The 21,003-nt window shown below is 49.0% G+C and overlaps 2 protein-coding genes across 5 annotated transcripts in view; one reads left to right on the plus strand and one right to left on the minus strand.

Annotated features, from left to right (window-relative positions):
- Positions 1 to 11,671, plus strand: part of KIAA0232 (KIAA0232 ortholog) — a 94,354-nt gene extending 82,683 nt beyond the window's left edge. For 3 of the 4 annotated variants that reach the window (XM_050792070.1, XM_050792071.1, XM_050792073.1), the window contains 3 exons: positions 454 to 562; positions 5,550 to 5,647; positions 9,116 to 11,671. In XM_050792070.1, the coding sequence (XP_050648027.1) occupies positions 454 to 562; positions 5,550 to 5,647; positions 9,116 to 9,295 (387 nt within the window). In that variant the 3' untranslated portion in view covers positions 9,296 to 11,671. The remainder of the gene's footprint in view (positions 1 to 453; positions 563 to 5,549; positions 5,648 to 9,115) is intronic. The other variant, XM_050792072.1, reaches the window with a different exon arrangement.
- PPP2R2C (protein phosphatase 2 regulatory subunit Bgamma) overlaps positions 1 to 21,003 on the minus strand; it is an 873,451-nt gene that overhangs the window by 553,470 nt on the left and 298,978 nt on the right. The window lies entirely within an intron of this gene.

Raw genomic sequence — 21,003 nt, forward strand, 5'->3', positions numbered from 1 at the left:
CCTTTTTCAGAATTGTATAAAAACTCACCAGTTGACTGGGCATGGTGGCTCATGCCTGTAATCCCAGCACTTTGGGAGGCCAAGCTGGGCAGATTGCTTGAGCTCAGGAGTTCGAGACCAGCCTGACCAACATGGCGAAATCCTGTTTCTAGAAAAAGCACAAAAAATGAGCCAGGCATGGCGATGCCCACCTGTAGTCCCAGCTACTTGCAAGGCTGAGGTGGGAGGATCACCTGAACCCTGGAGGTGGAGGTTGCAGTGAGCTAAGATCGTGCCACTACACTCCAGCCTGGGTGACAGACCCAGACCCTAGCTCAAAAAGAAAGAAAGAAAAATCAAAAAACCTCTCCAATGTAAAAGTTCTGGGTTTATAATCTATAAATAATGCTTGAATATTCTTCCTCTAACTTGAGAGTTGATACGCTTTTTTTATATTTGGTTTAATCTAAACAGTTCCCTGTATTGAACACTGATATACAAGGAATGAATAGAAGTCAAGAAAAACAGACCTGGTGGGAAAAAGCCTTGTACTCTCCTCTTTTTCCTGCATCAGAGTGTGAAGGTAAGGAGACCTCTTTAGTTCATTGATTCATTCCAATTTGTAATTTATTAAGAGCAATAATTTCTTTTTCTATGAACATCAGTCCAAGAAACATTTACCAAGAGGTTTCTGTGTGGGTGGCACTGTGTCATGCACTGGGACACAGACGAATGAGAACTGGGTCCTGCTCTGAAACAGCCACAACCTGCTGGAGGGGAAAGGCATGGAAATACATCCAAGCATTACTGACCATGGATGAGATGTGTATAAGCCACCATTGAGTCACAGAGGAGGAAATAGCGGGCAGTCCCTGTGAAGAGAGTTGCCCGCACAGAGGCAGGAGGGTCGCAGCCAGGGGAAAAGCACAGGGCCCCATGGCTTAGCTGAGGCGGGAGAAACAGACATGGCAGGACCCTGTCGGAAGGTTTGAGGGCTTGGCTAAGTTAGGTCCGGAGAGACAGGGCAGGAGGCTGTCAGAAGGTTTGAGGGCTTGGCTAGGTTAGGTAGCATCTAACATGCAGGAAGGGAATGCCGTTCACAGAATTTAAATTGGAGGTTGTCAAGGTCGGATGTTGTTGAGAACAATTCTAGTAACAGAGTGGAAATGGAATTGAAAAACTGAAGGGTATTGGCCAGGGTTTTAGGCTCTTGCAGTAGTTTGGGAACCATAAGCTAAAGGGCTGGACTGAGGTAATAATCACGGGGACAGAGAAAAGGAAACAGGACCGAGAGGTTTTGTAGAGGAGGAGCTTGTTGGATGACTTTCTGTGAGGAGTAGTTATGGGAGTGTAGGTAGAGAGGGAGACAGGAGTGGGCGCTGATACGGTGAGGAAGATTTTAGTGTAGGGTATTTTTGGAATGGGCAGTCTGTGAGGCCTTCCAGGTAGACTCCCAGAAGTTATTAAGAAACCCTGACTTGAAATTTTGGGAGAAGTAAGAACTAAGGATGCAACCAGAATTGATTAGCTCAGAAAGTTCAGCTTGTCCAGATTGTGGTCTCCTGGGCTTCTGTTGGCTACCACATTTATTCAACAGCAGCCTCCTGTCAGAGCCCTGAAGGGGTTATGCAAATCTCTTGCATTTAAATTTACAGGTTCACATTTGTCACATGCCCTCAGGTAATTTGTAGTTAGTGTGGAGCCAAGTGACTTCTCTCACTAGCTAGGACGCCCTGCACACGCCTGTGCTGTCCTCGGAAAGCCTTCCTGGCACTCCTCGGCAGCATGAGCTGTACTGATGGGGTGGAAGGCCGGATCGGCCAGGGTGACTCTAGGAGTGGAGCGTGTGCGATTCTCTGGTCTGTAGCCACAGACAGCTTCCCAAGACCCTGCCTTCCTCCTTCCCAGAGGTTCAGCTGGGGCATAAGGAGAGTGTAGAGCTGAGTCTTCACTGTTAACGTCTTTGTTGATTGAACAGCATTTATTAAAGACCCATTCCTGCTGCCGCCCTACCATTGGCTCGTATCTGGACAGCCTTGATGACGTGCAAGGCGCTCGAATTTTATATAATTCCCACAAGAACCTTAGGAGATGCCCCCCGCTGGTTTTCAGATGAGGAAGCTGAGTCTCAAGTTGAGTACTGTAATTTGCCCGAAATCACAGTTAACTGTTAAGCATGGGCTAGAATCTAGGTTGTGATTCTTGTGGTCCAGAAGTTTTGCCCTGTACAGCAGCTGCCTGCACTTGGTACCAAGGTAGATGCCAGGGCAGTAGGAGCACAGACCTTCCCTTCATGTGTGCCCAGTCTGGTAAACTGGGCAAGTGTAAGACACAGACACAGTTAATGGAATGCAGGTGGGATGTGGCCAGAGCTGGGCCACAGAGGGCCTCTGAGGAAGAGCTAGCAGGGAGAGGAGGCCGCCACTTTGTGGCAAAGAACCAATTCCTTGCAGTGGCATAGGATGATTTTCAAAACAGAGTTCATGTTTCTTTATAAAGGGCAACCTTGGCACCCTTAGTCCAGTTTTCTGTCATTAGTTAGTAAAGAATCCAGTTCCAACCTTAGCTCTAAGTTCCTGGTTATCTGTACATCTCTTAGTAGATACTGGTGTTTGTACGTAATACTTTTGTTTTTACGGTGAAGTGGTATATAGAGAGACTCTTCAGTGCATAAATGCTGGTAATTATTTCTTTTGAATGACCTTTAGCTCACAGTGTGAGTTAAGTGCCTGCATATTTGCCCTGTAGCATCATGAAGCATCCTTCTTTAGCTTATGTGGGTTGGGGTATGTAGTCTCAGAAGGATAGCCAAGAAAACAGGTAGTCACTTACCCACTCAGCAGAAGTGGTGGGGACTCCTGGTGCTTCTAACGTTGCATATGGTTCGTCACAAGCAGGTGCTGCTCTGAGCCAGGGGTTGACCTGGGAGCTCACAGCATCTCTGGAAAGGAAGAATAGCATTGTCCCCTTTACAGTAAGGCGGACAAGAGGCTCAGAAAAGAGGCAGCTTGTGGAGGTACCCATATAAGAAAGCCCAAGCTTTTTGCAGTCTGCCACCTGCTGGCCTTGCTGTGTATTCGTGTGTGCATCCATTCAGCACTTGGGTTAGGCACCGTTCTAGACTCTGGGGATGCATCGGCAGACAGATCGTGTCCCTGTCCTCCTCCTGCTCAGGTACCTTCTCAACAGGGACTTAAGGAAATAGGACACACACCATGTGACAGCTGGGGCTGCCTGCAGGGAGAGGTGCCAGGCAGCAGTGGCTTGTGCAGGGGAGGAATGCATTGGGTATGCCCCAGCATGACTGGCAAAGAGGGGATGGCATGGGAGTGTGGTGGGGATGAGGCCAGCCAGGCAGCTGGGAGCCAGACCACAGAGGGCCTTATAGACTCTGTGCACCAGCAGTGCTGTCCCAAACAGCAGTCTCCACAGCTCACGCCCCTGGATTTTCAATGCTTTCAAGACTCAAGTAATGTAAGTGTCTGGATGACTTTAGCATTAAAAACAGAGAGTCCTGCAGGGAAGCAGTATAGACAGTCGGTGAAGGGCTCAGGATTGAGAACTGTATTGGAATCCAGAGTCTCTTTCCCCAGCTGTTAGGCCTTGGGTGCTGACCGAACCTTTCTGTGCCTCTGTAGTCTGTATGTATAAAAGGAGGCTAGAGGAATGCCTTCGTTGTAGAGTAAAGTGCCTAGAACAGTGCCTGGCATGTCATCATGGCCTGAAACAGGGTGGCGGTCAACTTGAGCATCATGAAAACTGTCAACAGCAGTTCAGCATCACCTTTTCCAAGTACCCTGTGGCACAATAAAACCCTCTTGTGTGTACAGAATTCCTAAAGCAGGAAGAGAAAATGAAAGAGTGGCGTGTGGAAATGGGCCTGCCTGCCTCTGAGCATATCCTCATCAAGGAAACCATGTCCTCCCCACTCCATGCCCCTCAGCCAGTATAAGTGGTGGCCAAATGGAGTGGGCCATGGAGTGAGAGGTCAGCCAAGGAAAAGATGCCTCCTTAGGAGAGATGAAGCCAGCCTCAGCAGAGGACACAGGGCATCCTCCCCAGCTGCCCTAGGGTGACCATGCCTCCAAGCCTGTGGCTTTGATCAGCAGTGGTCATAGGTGCAATGTGTGTGCCAGGCACTGTGCTTGAGGCTTCGCCTCTTTGAATATGCACAGAAATGTAGGAGGGAAAATGGTGATGTTCTCATCTTAGAGATGAGGATACTAGGGCTCAGAGAGGTTAAATAATTTGCACAAAGTTACATCACAAGTAAATAGCGTGACCTGGAATTGACTGAAGTCTGTCTAATCCCAGAGCCTGGGGTATTCTCATGAACCTCAACTAGTAACTTGGAATTCTTGGAGCCATCAGAGTGAACAGAAGCTTGTGGAGAGTCTTCCATGTGGCCAGTGCAGCTGCAGGCAGCAGCCCAGCGGGGTCCAGGTGGTCTTACCCTTGGCACAGCCTCGCCACCCTGTGCCAAGGTAGAAGGGCGCAGCAGTCACTTGCTCCAGCCTTGTCCTTTGGGGTGTTGTGCAAGGGGTAGGCATGCCATCTCATCGAACTGCCTTGTGGTAACTCTTATGGCAGGGGATGGGGGCTGTGATCTGCTTTTGAGGATGTAGATGCTCAAGGGTGTTAAAGGACTTTTGCACCATGAATGTCAAAGCCAGAGTCCAAAACCCTGGCCAAGTTCCTCCTTTTCCTCTGCACTGTGCCTCTGCCCCAGCTGTGTTTCTCATGGAGGTAAGGAGAGTAAGAGGCTGTTCTGGATGAAGACCAGCAGTTCTCAGTGCATTAGAATTGCTTGGGAGCAGTTCTGCCTTTCAGAAAGTGCCCAGCCCCTGCCCGGGACAGTTCATTTGGAATCTCTGGCAGGAGTCTAAGCCTCTCTAAAGCCCCCAGATGATGAGAATATGCAGCCAGGGTTGAGAACCACTGGGCTCATTGGATTTATTTGATTTCTTCTCATCCCAGTTTCTTTCCCGTTTTGTGGGCCGTTTGCCTGATGGAATCGCTGGCACCATTTCTTTTCCCTAGTCATAGATGAGATACATGGTTCAGTATGTTGCTGAGTTGAGGAAGAACACACAAAGACGTGACCCTGTGTTGTTTCTCCATTGCGTTCCCTCCTGTCTGAGCTGCCTTTGTTCTTCCGTTCTATGAGCGTGCTATGATGCACCATCTGTCTCCTCCTTCCATTTGTCGTGGAGAGCACGGGCCCTGTGGGTCTCTCTGTCCTATGTTCCCAGGGCCGATCACATTACAGGTGTGAACAGAAGCTTGTCCAGTGAATGTCTCCTGGTAGAATAACAGGAGTATATGGTTATGCTGGCCTTTTTTTTTTTTTTAACTCACTAAACCAAGAACTTTTGTCAGTGTAGCGTTTTTTTCTCTTACACACCTGCCTGGCTGTGCTTTCAGTGATGACTTAAAATCTCCGAAGGGTTGGGAGACCTAACTGATCTAACTTTTTAGTGAAAATGAAACAAGAATGTATGTTTCATAACTGTGTCTTAATGGAATTTCCCCCTTTCCCTCTTTTCCCTTCTCCATTCAAAATGATTAAGAATGTTACACAAATGCCAAGGGAGAGAGTGGTTTAGAAGAATGTCCAGATGCTAAAGAGACACCCAGTAATGAAGAGCGCCTGTTAGATTTTAATAGGGTAAGTGGACTGTCCGCCTCCTCCTCATTAACTTACAAACAGCCACCACCTCCACTTGTCCCTCTAGTCAAAAACCTGGGAGTCATGTGAGTGGACCCCACCTCCCAGGAACCAGCCAGGTCTGCGGGTGCAGACTTCCTCTTCTCTGGCCTTTGTTTTGAGTCTGCATTATCCCCGCCAACCCCCTTGACTGTTGACTGCCAGCGCTTCCTGAAGAATCCCCAGCTTTCTCCCCAGTCTTGGCTCCACACTACTGCCAGAGGGCATTGTATTACAAATGCAGAGCTGGCCCTCTTGCTCCCTGGGTGGGCACTCTTTTCATCTTTCTTTTTTCTTTTTTTTTGTTTACCTAGTAAGTGGGAGACCTAGCCTTGTCGTCTTTGAAAAGCGCAGCCGGAGGCGGCCTTGCCAGTGTGCTTCTTGCCGCTGTCCTGGCTTCTGCAGAACCATCCTGCCCGTCCGTGTCCTTGCTGCACTCTGTGCACAGCTCTTCTTGTTGCAGCCAGAGCATTTTCCTGCGTCCAACTTCTGCATGTCTGCCTCTTCCACAAGCCCTGGGCACCGTGAAGGCGGCTGCAGGGCCTGTGCCTGGTTTAGTCTAGTCTTAGACCTTCCCCAATTAAGCAGGCAGGCAGGCAAATGAACCTAAGGAAAATTATTTTTCTTTAGTATGAATTGTCAGTGTATTAGGGTTCTCCAGAGGGACAGAACTAATGGAATAGGTATATATATAAAGGGGAGTTTAGTAAGTATTAACTTGCACAGTCACAAGGTCCCACAATAGGTCATCTGCAAGCTGAGGAGCAAAGAGAGCCAGTCCAAGTCCCAGAGCTGAAGAACTTGGAGTCCAACGTTCGAGGGCAGAAAGCATCCAGCACAGGAGAAAGATGTAGGCTGGGAGGCTAGGCCAGTCTAGTCTTTTCACGTTTTTCTGCCTGCTTTATATTCTAGCTGTGCTGGCAGCTGATTAGATGGTACCCACCCAGATTGAGAGTGGGTCTGCCTTTCCCAGTCCACTGACTCAAAGTATTAATCTCCTTTGGCAACACCCTCACAGACACACCCAGGATCAATACTTTGCATCTTTCAATTCAATCAAGTTAAGGCTCAGTATTCACCATCACATATCTACCCCTTGTCAGTGTGAACCCATCTCCTGAAATTATACATGATCTTCAAATAAAGACAATAATAAGGTCATAATTATACCTAACATAATACAGCTATCCTTCATACAACCAGAAAAGCACCAATCCCAAACCAAAATACTATTACATAGAGTTAACAATACTTAAATGCTGATATGAAGTCAATAAATCTTATGTCAGCCGGGCACAGTGGCTCACACTTGTAATCCCAACACTTTGGGAGGTTAAGGTGGGCGGATCACCTGAGGTCAGGAGTTCAAGACCAGCCTGGCCAACATGGCAAAACCCCCTCTCTACTAAAAATACAAAAATTAGCTGGGCATGGTGGTGCACGCCTGTAATCCCAGCTACCTGGGAGGCTGAAGCAGGAGAATTGCTTGAACCCGGGAGGTGGAGATTGCAGTGAGCTGAGATCGCACCACTGCACTCCAGCCTGGGTGACAGAGCAAAACTCCATCATTCATACATACATACACACATGCACACACATACATACATACACATACATACATAGATAAATCGTGTCACATTATAAAGGACAAAACAAAATGAGATTTTCTTAGTACAAGTGTATACGTGCACAAACATGTTTTTAACAGAAGGAGGAGGAAATGCTGAAGACAATTACAGTCCCGGTTTCTGCAGCTGGTCACATGGTCGTAGCTGGTATTGATGCCTGCCTTCTTCTACTGCCTGTTCTGTATTCCCTTTACCTTCAGCAAGCACCTCAGCAGCTCGTGGTTTTTCCCGGTGGAGTGACCTAAACCTTCATTCCTGAAGAGTCTGGGCCGTTTGTATCCTGTCTGGATGGGGCTGTTGTAGTTTCCCATTAACTTTAATCACAGGGCACGTGATCCAGTGGACACTCAGTATTAACCACCAGTCAGTGTCCATTCAGGTCCTGTGAGAACTGACTGCCCAAGCACCTGTAGCATCATTATCCACGTCCTGCTGCCCACTGACCTGTCCGGCTCCACACATCAAGGCAGACATTTGAGGCCCCCACAAGCTCTCTCCTCAGTGACTAGTTCACATCATCCTCCCAGCCTCAAATCCCAAACCAAGACGTGTTCCCCAGTCCTCTCTCTCATCTTCCACACACAGTCCGCCTGCCAGTCCTGACCGTTCCACCTCTCAGCCACTTCACATCCTCCCACTTCTCCTCCTCTCCATCATTACCGCTTTGTTCAAGCCACTGTCCCTGCTCCTGAACAGCTGCCATGGTATGTTCGTTGTCCTTCCTGCTTCCGTCATGCTTTCCAGCCTTCTCTCCACACGGTAGACAGATTGACCTCATGAGCAGTAGCTTGTTTAGTCCTCACAGCAACCCTGTGAGGTAGGTACTGTAGTCATGCCTGTGCTGCAAAATAGGAAACTGAAGCACAAAAACATCAAGCGCCGTGTATCCAAGGTCAGAGAGCCACAGATTCAATGTGGACCGGAACTCTGAACCTCAGCAGTCTGCCTCTAGGACCCATACTGCTAACCATGATGTCGCTTTGCTGTTGCATTTGAGACAGATCCAAACTCCCTGCCACGCCTCTACAGCCCTGTATGTTTTGCCCCCATCTGCCTTTGACCTCCTCTGCCTCTGCTCTCCCCTTAGTCTGTGTGGCTTTTCTGTGCTTCTGCCTCAGGGGTTCTCAGCCAGGGACAGTACTGCCATGTGGAAATGAGGTGGCAGTGCTGCTAGTTACTATGGCACAGTGAGGGGAGCTTTGGTAATGACTGTGACTGGGGAGGGGCTACCACTGCGTCCAGTGTCCTGGGGTCCAGAGATGCTGACCGTCTGGTGTAGCGGGGACAGTCCCACACAACAGAGTGTTGGCACCTCTGCATGGCTGGCTTCTCAGCTGAGCAGGCCTCTTCTCAAAAGAACTCCCTTCCCAGCCACACCCGTCCGCAGTGCCCCCCTCGCCATCTGAACTGTGTCACTGCAGCTGGCGCGTGTTGGTTTGCTCGTTCATCTCCCCGGCAGGCCTGGCATGTCCCTTGCGCTGCTGGAGTCCCTGTGCCCAGTAAAGCTCCTGGTGCAGAGCAGGTGCTCAGAGACTTCTGAAAATGACAGCGTTCTTTATCCTCCCCTAGCATGCTAACATTTTGTCCAAGTGACTGAACATGTGCAGTCAGGATTTTGGATCCTTTATGGATCAGAGGAGAGAGGCGGTTTTGCTCTGAAACAGTGAAAGTCTGCATTTTTCTAACTCCACAGGAAAACATCGATGATTTGTTATTTCTTCTCTGTATATAAATACAGTATCTCACCCTTTTGGAAAAAAAAAAAGTCTTTTTGATCTGTTGAAAATTGTTTGAATCTTAGGTGTCTTCTGTTTATGAAGCAAGATGTACAGGAGAGAGAAACTCTGGAGCAAAGTCAGATGGCTTCCGCAGAAAGATGTGCTCCAGCGCCAGCTCCACCTCGGAAGAGACAGGCTCGGAAGGCGGAGGCGAGTGGGTGGGCCCTAGCGAAGAGGAGCTCTTTTCTCGAACTCATCTCTAAACCTGCAAAATAGTACAAATTATTGTTTAAAAATGATATGTGATGGAAAATTACTCTTCAGTGAGACCTGTTAATCTAAAACACCAACTTAGATTTCCTCTCCAATTAACTGATTCAGATCGGTAATAATTATCTTTCTCTTCTTGCTTATTTTAGAGTTGAGGACAGCTATCCTGTTAAAAGATTTTTTTTTTCCCAGCTGTTAAATTCTCGGCTATTTGAAATAGACTAGATTGTGTTGTCAAATCAAGAATGGGTGTGCATGTGCTTGTCTTAGAAGTATCACTGCTTTTTGCATCTTAACTGCAGTTAATTTTCCTTCTAACTGCGGTTAATCACTCTGACCTTATTAGCATTGCAGTGTCAACAACCACTTCTCTTCAGAGACTTCAGCTTCGGAGCACTGAGGCTTTGTTCTCCGAGAACTGGGATAGCCATCCTCACCCTGCGTGGCTCGATGCCTTTCTGAAGGCGAGAGGGAAGCGTGGGTGACTCCGCGGTGGTCTCCATTCAGCAAAACCTCATGTATATTTGAAGTAGGAACCACAAGGGTGTGCTTTTCGAGACTCACAAAATACTGTGTTTTCTATCTTAGGATTTCTTTTACCCTAAAGTATCATGGAAGATACTATGGTTTGTGACTTTTCTTGCTAACTGAAGAAGCCAAGGATTTGGGGTGTGGGGTCATATGCAAGACACGGTGGGGTAAGGGTGCGTACCCCTCCCCTTACCTGTTCTCATACTGCAGTTACATTTACACCAAAACCCCATGCAGGGTTCTGTGTGGTGAGTGTCACATATGTGGTAAGGACCTTATTTGCAGATTGTTATTTTCTGGTGACCTATGTTGAATTGAAGCCCCCAAAACTTGAAATTGTGAACATTTAACATGCAGTAAAGGCCACCTCATCACCCAGAGAAATCTTTGGCTGCTGCAGCTAGCCGCTCCTTGGCTGTGATGTAGTATAGCTTCGATCTCATTTTGTGTTTGAGAGAATGTTCTGGGCAAGTTCTGTGTGTGGTGGGTTGGGGCGGGTAGAGTCATGAGTTTTCCACGTCCCTGTGTGGTGGCTGTGCGGACTGTCGCTCTGTGGGACTGGCTCCCAGTTCTCCTTGGTGAGCCCGGGGAGCCGGCGCATCTTGTGAGTCGTGTCTGTGCATGGCAATCCGCTCCTCCAGCTCTCATGGCATTGTGCCACAGGCGAAGCCAGGAGGAGCAGTATGTGCAAAACCTAAACATTTTACATTGTTTTTCTTTTTTAACCAACTCATTGTTTAAAAACAAAAAAACAAAAAAACAAAAAAAAACACCTAATCTGTGAAATCAATGTAGCATGTCCGGAACATCAGGAATGGCAGAAAAGTCTGATATGGTCTAGACAGCTTCACCACTAATTTTGGCAGGCAGTAAACACACATATAATTTATTAGCTGGGAGCTGAACTGGCTGTGAAATCTATGATTTGCTTTGAACATTTGGGTTTTGTTGCCTTCTTCTTAATTGATAACACAGAAAGTACCATCAAAGACTGTGGAGTCATTGAGGTTCTGTGTGTCCTCACTGAGAGGGACCTGGTGTGCCCGCCGGGTTGATCTTCCCACATGTTAGGGTTTATTTTTATACAACACATCTTTTGACACTTTAAGGTGGGTGTGTGTGTGTGTGTGTGCGCGCATGTGTAAGGTTTTATGTTGCTGTTATTTATTTACAAACTTCAGATACGTTTTTATGTATTTTTCATTCTTCTGGAGCTTCCTAAAAATTGATAAGCATCTGCACTGAAATATAATTTAACAGCAAAGATAAAAAAGGATTGAAAGTTGTAAATTCCTCATATCACTACAGTGACGATTATTCTAGAAATCGTTGCTTATGTAGCAAAGACCAAATAAATCAATTTCAGACACAACCTTGAGCACAGTTGATTTTGGACAGCTGCTGTTTATTAGGAAAGGGCTCCAGGTGGCAAAGGTGCACACTTCCTCAGACGCGCGTGAGAAGATGTCGCACCTTCCACAGGTGAATGGGACGGATTCGAAGTGAGCAAAGGGATTCACAAATTATGTATTTATTTGTTTTCATAGTTAAGTAGCTGAAGCTCAGAGGCTTTCAGCAACAGAGATGAAAGTGTGGTTTTTTAGTTTTGTGAATGGATGATCACAAAGAAAAAGCATTTTTAAAAAGTTGGCAAACGCTGAAACGCACTGTGGTATGAAGCGCATTGCATTTCCATTAGCACTGAAGCACCAGTTTCCATTCCTGGGCTGAGATTGCTTTCCCCGTGGTTGTATTGTTCTGATTTCACGTTCACCAGAGTAACTGATTTTTTTTTGTTTTCTTGTGGAGTTAACACCAAATAAAAATTGTAAAAAACAGTTTGTTGTTTTTATTTCTCATAGCAAAGCTTCTTTTGTAAAAAACTCCAGCTTCCTTTCACTCATGAGCGTCTGTGGAAGAGCGAGGGCCCAGGTTACATTTGTTCTCGATGGAGGTCGTTTAGCTCTCCTTGCAGACGCTGCTGAACACATTGTGCAGCTTTGCTAGGGGAGAAAGTGGTGTGACCTGCTGAGAAATGAGTGACCCTCCCCATCTCAGCCCAGCACACGCAGGGACTGCTGCCAGAGTCTGCAAAACACAGAGCATTTTTGTCCGTAGATGGTACACAAAGCTCCATCTTTTTGTTTTCTTCTGGGGAAAAAAGTAAATCTTCATATGTTAATATGATTGATATTCATTGTGGAAAAAAAGTCAGTGTGTTTTTAAAGAGGTCTAAGGGAAAAGGAAAACTCGTATGTCCTTCTGTCCTCTGAGACATTCACTGGTAACATCTGTGCAAGCCCCTTTCCAGGATGGTGAATGTACAGTATATACGAATGCATACAGAGAGAAATGTACATTAAAGAGTATACTATACTTGTTCTTCTATAACATCAGAAATAGGTTTTTACTCAGATGTCTTTTCATGTCAGGAATTATAGAACTACATAATTATTTTTATAGCTGTATTATGTAGACTTAACAGGTTCCTCATTGATAAAACAATGTTTTTTTGGTTGTTTATTCAGTATCTGAATAACGTTTCTATGGACATCCGTAAACATGTTTGAGGGGACTTTTAAAAGTTCATGGAAAATGGAATTAAAAGAAAAATAAAAAAATACAAACTTTTATTTCTCAACGTAAGTTCCATCAAGTTCAAGATACTACTATAAGACATAATACCATAATACCAACCATTTAGTCTATCCCTAAAGAACTGAGGGTCCTGGAAATTTCACCATGGCAGTGTAGTCTCTATGTTGTGAACTGAAGAAAAATGGGTGCCCTTTACAGACTTTTCAGATTAGGAAACAAAGTCAGAAGAAGCCCAATCAGGACTGTAAAGTGGATGCCTCATGATTTCCCGTGGAAACTCTTGGCAAATGGCTCTCATTTGCTGAGAGGAATGAGCAGGAGCACTGTCGCGGTGGAAAAGGACTCTGGTGAAACTTCCCTAGGCATTGTTCTGCCACAGCTTTGGTTAACTTTCTCAAAACACTCTTAATCTCAAAACACTCTTTGGGCATCTAGAAAGTCAGCACACACACACACACACACACGCACTCACGCACGCACGCACGCGCACGCGCGCGCACACACACACACACACCGTGCCTTGAGCATCCCAGAAAACTGTTGACCGGCTTCTGCTTTTGACCCGTCTGCATTTGCTACAAGGAGACCCCTCCCACCTCTTGGTAGCCAGTGCTGTGATCACAATCATGTTGCCTTCAGGATTGTGCTGGTAAAGCCATGTTCCATCTCCTGTTACAGTTCTCAGAGGAAATGCTTTAGGGTCTTGATTCCTCTTGTTGTAAATTTCCCTTGAAAGCTCTGCTCCTGTGTCCAGCTGATCTGAGTGCAATGGTCTGGTAGCCATTGAGTGGCAAGTTTGCTCAAGGTGAGCTTTTCAGTCAGATTGTGTAAGCTGAACCATGTGACGTGTCAATGGTGTTGGCTGTTGTTTCTGCTGTTAATCATTGTCCTCTTTGGTTCAGGCATGAATGAGATTAATTTTTTCCTCACAAATTGATGAGGAGGTCTCGTCTTTACCATTGTCTCATCCCTTCTTAAAACAAGTTACCCACTGGCACACCTGATTTTGGCTGGGGGCAGGGGCATTGTCCCCATAAGCTTTTTTGTAAAAAAAAAAGATTTCAGGCCAGGTGAGGTGGCTCATGCCTGTATTTCCAGCACTTTGGGAGGCCGAGGTGGGCGGATCATGAAGTTAGGAGATCGAGACCATCCTGGCCAACATGGTGAAACCCTGTCTCTATTAAAAATACAAAAAAAATTTAGCCGGGCGTGGTGGCAGGTGCCTGTGATCCCAGCTACTCAGGAGGCTGAGGCAAGAGAATTGCTTGAACCTGGGAGACGGAGGCTGCAGTGAGCCGAGATCGTGCCACTGCACTCCAGCCTAAGCAACAGAGCAAGACTCCGTTTCAAAAAAAAGAAATCATTGATTTCACCATTCTTCCACCCAAGCATCACCGTAAGTTTGATGTTCTTGCTTCAATCTGTAGCAGAATTCATGTTGTTTTGATAGCTGCTCTTTTCAAACAGTCGTACTCTTCTTAGTGCCTCAAACTAGATCTTGTTAAGACATGTTATAAGAAGTTAGTACAAGTTTATTTTTGTGCAAAAAAATTTTGAGATCTGTGCATAGCTATTTTTTGGAGACAGTCTCACTGTGTCACCGAGGCTGGAGTGCAGTGGCATGATCACTAATCTCAAACTCCTGGGCTCAAGTGATCCTCCTGCCTCAGCCTCCCTAACAGCTGGGACTCTAAGCACACCTCACCATGCCCAGCCCATTTTTAAATTTTTTGTGGGAACAGGGTTGCCCAGATTGGTCTCAATTACTTGGCCTCAATCCATCCTCCCCACCTCAGTCTCCCAAAGTGCTGGGATTACAGGCCTGAGCCATTGCACCTGGCAATAATAGCACAGGCCCTAAAGGATGCAGTTGTCCCACCACCCCAATACCATTTTTAAAGTCCTTACCCCACTAATTTGAAGGAGTGCAGTGGTGTCATCTTGGCTCACTGCAGCCTCCACCTCCTGGAGCTCAAGCAATCCTCCTATCTCAGGCCAGGAATTCTGACATCACAGTTAAGTGTTTTCAGAACAACCCCGGGGTGGGGTGTAAAGGCCTCTGCCTATTTCACTTGCAATGCTCTGGCCATTGCCATGTGACTGCTGCTGCTGCCGCCACTACAGATGCCACCCTGGCAGGTTCTGTACACATGCCCAGGAGGCCTGCATCTACCAGCAGTCCAGGAACAGAAAGGAAGCCCCTGTCCCTGGTTCCTCTTGAAAGTAGCCAGTCAGATGGCGTCACAGGCTGGGCACTGCTGTGAACACGGATCGGGAAATGAGCTGCCGTTTCAGAGCCCGCTGCTGGCCTTATGCCACTGGTGTGGTTAATTAATAGCATTTTCAGGGACAGTTGCCTCGATTATCAAGCTGGTAATGACGCTGCCACCTAATGTTTGGTTGGCGTTGCTATTGTCCGTGCTAATGATAGTAACAGCTGACACAGGGCTCACTGGCTGCCATGCATTCTAAGCACTCTTGAGTGTTAACTAGCAACCCTATGAGGGAGCTCCAGCTGCCCTGTTTTACAGGTGAGGAAACTGAGGCACGGTGGAGCATTAGGCACTTGCAGTCTCACACATGGCGGATGCTGGAGCCCGGACTCACCTTGCCTGCAGATTCTCAGTGCCTGCAGAGTCCATTTAACACTGAAACCTCCATCTCACAAAAGCCCACTCATTATAAGTTATGTATTGTCTCTGGGTGCGGTGGCTCGTGCCTGTTACCCCAGCACTTTGGAAGGCCAAGGTGGGCGGATCACCTGAGGTCAGTAGTTCGAGAGCAACCTGGCCAACATGGCGAAACCCCGTCTCTACTAAAACTACAAAAATTAGCCAGGCATCATGGCAGGTTCCTGTAATCCCAGCCACTGGGGAGGCTGAGGCAGGAGAATCACTTGAACCCGGGAGGCAGAGGTTGTGGTGATCTGAGATGGCACCACTGCACTCCAGCCTGGGTGACGGAGCAAGACTCCGTCTCGAAAAAAACAGTTATGTATTTTTGTCTGTGTACTTGCAGGGAATCCTGCTCTGTCAGTCCTGGCTGTGTGTCCTTGGCTGAGTTATTCAGTCTCACACCTTGGTATCTTTAGATGTAAATGGAGATCATAACTGGTATCTCTCCTAGGGTTGGTTATAAACATGTAATAGGCCATCTGCATAAATACTAGAGTGCAAACCAAAAAGTACCTGAGACAGACCTCAAATTAATTTAGAAGTGTATTTTGCCAAGACTCAGGACACACCCAAGAGAGAGGTCTGTGCCTTTTTCCAAAGATGATTTTGAGGGCTTCTGTATTTAAAGGGGAAAAGCGGGCCGGAGGGGAGAGAGGGAGGGTGTGGTCACATGACTGAATCCACAGGTTTCGAGAGAAAAGGAGCAGGTAGGGGAATAGTCAATTAGGTATTTGACTTGTACTCAGTAAATCCTCACTTGACGTAAGATAGAGTGAACATAGCTACCTGTGGAGATAGCTGGCCTTTTTTTTTTTTTTGGACAGGATCTCACGCTTACCCAGGATGGAGTGCAGTGGTGTGATCTTGATCTTGGCTCACTAAAGCCTCAGCCTCCCGAGTAGCTGGAACCACAGGTGTGTGCCACCACACCCAGCTAATTTTGGTATTTTTTGTAGACAGAGGTTTCACCATGTTGCCCAGGCTGGTCTCGAACTCTTGGGCTCAAGCAGTGCTTCCACCTCGGCTTTTCAAAGTGCTGGGATTACAGGCGTGAGCCACCACGCCCGGCCTGTCTGGTCCTTTCTCTGTAGCTGTCTGCTTAAGAACATAAGGAAACGCAGCTTCTTGCATGACTCTATTCTCATCTTAACTATTTTCTTTTAGCACGGTGAATTACGGTCCCAAGTTTTTTTTTTCCTTTCACACTGGACACAAAAAAAAGCAAAAACGGAAATGCAAAACAGAAGTTGCGGCACCGAGTCCAGTAACTAAGGAGAAAATCACCTCTTTGCAGACGGCCTCTGACTCCCTGCTCTCCCCCTGTGCCAGCAAAGCCCTCTGAGGCCATTCATCCCTGAGTGCTGACCACAGTGCTGTCACCATCATCTCGCCCTGAAGGGAGGTCACACTATCCCTTCGAGACGGGAACCAACTCCTTTGGCTGTCCCTGGCTCCCAGTGGTGGCTGAACCAGAGGGCAGGGGCCAGGGCAGCAGCAGAGCCAAGTGCGCCCACTGGGGCTGAGGGGCTCTGGCCACCACGTCCGTCGGGGAAGATGTTGGGGAGGGCCCTGGCCTTGCAGCGAGGGGACAGACAGACAGTCTGCCACTTCCTATCACAGTCACAGGTGGGGACAGTGACCCTCCCCTTCCAGGTGAGGCTACATTTGGAGGCTGAGGAGCACATGAAATGTGGGTCCCCGGCGGTGCTGAGGCCAGGAGCCCCTGATGTGTGAGTTTGTATGGGGACGTTGCCCCTGAGGAGGGGTGATAGGAAGAGTCCCCTCCTGGTGAGCTGTGACCCTGAGCCAGTGGCTCTCTTAACTGTGAGATGGAGACCCTCCTCCCCCGCCAGGGCTAGGAGAGGAGAACTGGCAGGCAAAGGGTCTGCTTGTTTCCCTGAATAGAACTCAGGCTCCCTCCTGAGGGGTCCTTGCCGTCCCCACGCGGTCCCTCTCAGCCCTCACGGTGCGCACCAGCAGTGCTGTCCCTCCTGCCCCGGGCCCTCGAGGGAGGAGGAAGACCTGAGTCCTGGGACTGGGCAGGGAGACAGGTCAGTCCCCGCTCCAGGAGTTCCTGGAGCCCTCGGGTCTACCCCGCTCTGACCAGCTGCTATGGGTAGAGCAGATCTGCGGGTGGTCCAGCATCTCTGGGTCCTTCCCAGCAGTCCCAGGGTGTCTGTCACCGAGGCTGAGAGCCAAAAGGTCTGGCCCAGGAGCACCCGGTGGAGGTGGTGAGCCAGGGTCTGCCGATGGCTCATCTGATTCCCAGATGCAGAACTGCTTTCACACTACTGTGGCCTCCGCAAACCAGCGTTGTGCCCCCGCTACCTCTGCCACTCCCAGGGGGCCAAGTCCCGCACCTTCACTCTCTCAAGATGGGAGCTGGAAGCCACCGCGGAACTAAAGTCTGGGAACCCCCCTTGGGCACTCAGGATTCACCCGTACATGTGGCTGGCACAGGCCTGTCCTCCAGGAGGCTGCAGACTGGGGAGCCAGGGGTGACAGCGCAGGCTGCCCGCACTTTGTGCGCAAAGCCAGGAGCACTCTTCAGTGAAGAGGAGGCAGCATTGCGAGAACCCTGGACTGGGCGCTACGACCGCAGACTCAAGGCCGGGGCACCCCAGTTCTCACTGGGGGATTGAGTGAGCCCTGACCCTCTCCTGGGCCTGCCTGTCAGCTCCTGTGCAGCGATGGGCTGGACCCCGTGGGGCCTGAGGGCACCATTTGTAGCTCTACTCTAGATGCAATTCCTGGTGATCACAAATGTCAAACATAACCACTTCGACCCCCACAAACTGCCAGCTGCGAGCCCCTGATAACAGAAGTGGCCGCACTCGCTGGAGCTCCCACCCTGGCCTGCCCTGGCACACGCTGGTGGCTTTCCCCGGGCTCTCTGCTTAGGCCTTACCACCATCCTAGAATGATGGACAGGGGAATTGCTCAGACAGACTGGGGACTCCGCGAGGGTGACAGAACGAACTTGCATGTCCTGGCTCTTAGCTAGAGCGCTGTGCTGCATTCATACAGCTGGTCGCCGCCCCCATGCCCTCACCGATCTTAGTGCCACACCCCTCGCCTGGAGGTCCTGCTGCAGCCCTTGCTGCCCCATAAGGCCTTACCAGGGATGCAGGGTGAGCCCGGCCCCTCTCTGCCATGATGCACAGGTGTTCTGCACACACCTCAAGGGAGTCTTTGCTGCTCACTTCCTGCCTCTCCTTCCCCAGCCCCACCAACCACCTGCCGCTGCCTCTTCCCAAGCTGGGGAGGAACTGGAGAGCCTGGGCCTCCGGGGGACTGACTTCCTCCTACGGAACTCAATATTCCTCCACCTGCAGACAGGTTCCCGCCTCGTCCCAGGGTTGGTGGCATCATGCACTGGAGCAGGAGGCCTCGTTTTCCTACTGACCTGTGCCTTGACCTTCCAGAGTCAACACAGTGGGAATGGGGACAGGTTGAGGTTGTCTGTGATATGGTTTGACTCTGTGTCCCCACCCAAATCTCATGTTGAATTGTGACCCCCAGTGTTGGATGTGGGGCCTGGTGGGAGGTGATTGGGCCTTGGGGGTGCTCTCTAATGGTTTAGCACCATCCGCATACTGCTGTTTCGTGATAGAGTTCTCAGGCGATCTGGTTGTTGAAAGCACCTCCTGCTCCGCTGCCTCTCCTGCTGGCCATGTGAAGACGTACCTGCTTCCCCTTCACCTTCTGCCATGATTGTAAGTTTCCGGAGGCTTTCCCAGCCATGCTTCCTGTACAGCCTGCAGAACTGTGAGTCAATTAAACCTCTTTTTTTTTTTTCAAAAATTATCCAGTCTCAGTTATATCTTTATAGCAGTATGAAAATGGACTAATACAGGTTGTCTTCATCTTGGCATTAACCTGGTAATTAGGAAGAAAAAGAAGTCTCTGGGTCTTGGTGTCCCCAACTGCAAAATTTGTGGGTGGGCCACTGCCACTTCAGAGAGGCCTCCCTCAGCAGGGACAAAGTGAAAGCTCATGGGGTGGTTTCTGGGCTGGGGCACTGGACCTGGCAACTGATGGCATCCAGCATTTATGGAACAAATGATGCTGGTACCCAGGGATGCCATGGAACTACTCCCACCTGGAGTAAACATCATTCAAACAATGAGGGGATGCCCCCCAGATTCAAGAGAGTGCCACCCTGTATTAGGCCATTCTCACGCTGCTACAAAAAAATACCTGAGACCGGGTAATTTACAAAGAAAAGAGGCTTAATTGCCTCATAGTTCCACAGGCTGTACAGGAAGCGTGATGCTGGCATCTGCTCGGCCTTTGGGGAGGCCTCAGGAAACTTACAATCATGGCGGAAGGGGAAAGGGAAGCAAGCATGTGTTTTGTTGTTGTTGTTTTTTTTTTTTTTTTGAGACAGAGTTTCGCTCTTGTTGCCCAGGCTAGAGTGCAGTGGCACGATCTCAGCTCACTGCAACCTCCGTCTCCCAGGTTCAAGCGATTCTTCTGCCTCAGCCTCCTGAGTAGCTGGGATTGCAGGCATGTACCACCATGCCTGGCTAATTTTTGTATTTTTAGTAGAGATGGAGTTTCTCCATGTTGGTCAGGCTGGTCTCGAACTCCCGACCTCAGGTGATCTGCCCACCTCGGCCTCCCAAAGTGCTAGAATTACAGACGTGAGCCACTGTGCCCAGCCTAAAGCAGGCATGTCTTACATGGCTGGAGCAGGAGGAAGTGGGGGCAGGGGATGTGCCACACACTTTTAAACAACTAGATGTCACTAGAACTAACTATTGCAGAGATGGCACCAAGCCATGAAGGATCCACCTCCATGACCCAAACACCTCCCATTAGGCCCCACCTCCAAGACTAGGGACTACAATTCAACAAGAGGTCTGGGCAGGAACAAATACCCAAACTCTTATCGTCGTCCAGAGGCTGTGTTACTAAGGTTTTGCTTTTAGTTTGCTGACGAGGCAGCAAGGAGTTTCATGGCCCAGTTTGAAAGTATTTAGAAGAATGAGGCAGTCACCATAGCCACTCTCCAGGGTTAGGCCCTAAGCTGTTGCAAATAGGGGCTGGAAACCTTCCTTTATTCAACAACATATATCAAGGACCTACTACGTACTAGGCCCTAACCCTGATGCTGGTAGTCCATTTTATTTTTCTGAATCAGTCACCCTCCCTCGGCTCTAGTTCTCTGCCAATGATGACATCACAAGTTCCTCTTTAACCTCTCCTAGATAAACTCCAGAGGGCCTCCGCAGTCTGCCTGCTCCACCCGCTTTCTCAGCTTCTCAGGAGTTTGAAGGATTTGGGTTGAAGTTCCACTCCCTGCATGAGCAGATGTGTCATTATCTTGCCCCCAAATTCCCCAGCCTGGTGGCCCCCCAGGAACCTCATGCAGTCAGCGGGCTGGTCCCAGCTCTGTCCTGACCAGGAGCGTGGGGCAGGGTGGGCAAGGAGGGAGGCACAGTCAGGGTTTATACACTCAGGGGGTGCAGCCCTTCCTGCAGAATAAGTTACGCGTTTCATCTGGAGGAGACACAGCAGGGTCCGTGTCCACGCCGTGACTCTGCAGATGGGCCGCTGACAGTGTGGTTTCTTTCTTGGCAGCGTCCAGCTCTCCCGCAAGTGGCTGCAGATCAAAGCAAGCAGCGGAAACCTCTGGGGGCCACAGCCTCCTGGGGACTGTGAAGCTGAACACCGCGTGGTGGGAGGAGCCCTGGCCGACAGAAATGCACCCTCTCCCCATTTCCAGGGTCAAGCCCCACTCCCAGCCCTGTGGGAGGAGGGAGCAGGAAGAACCCAGTGTGCGGGGCCAGAGTGCCTGGCTCGAAATTAATCTTGGTTCCCCCTGTGTGGCCTTTGGCAGGTGATTCGCCCTCTCTAAGCCGCAGTTTTCTCCTCTGTAACACTGGAGTTTT

The sequence above is a fragment of the Macaca thibetana genome, chromosome 5 (assembly GCF_024542745.1).
Source record: "Macaca thibetana thibetana isolate TM-01 chromosome 5, ASM2454274v1, whole genome shotgun sequence".
Classification (NCBI taxonomy): domain Eukaryota; kingdom Metazoa; phylum Chordata; class Mammalia; order Primates; family Cercopithecidae; genus Macaca; species Macaca thibetana.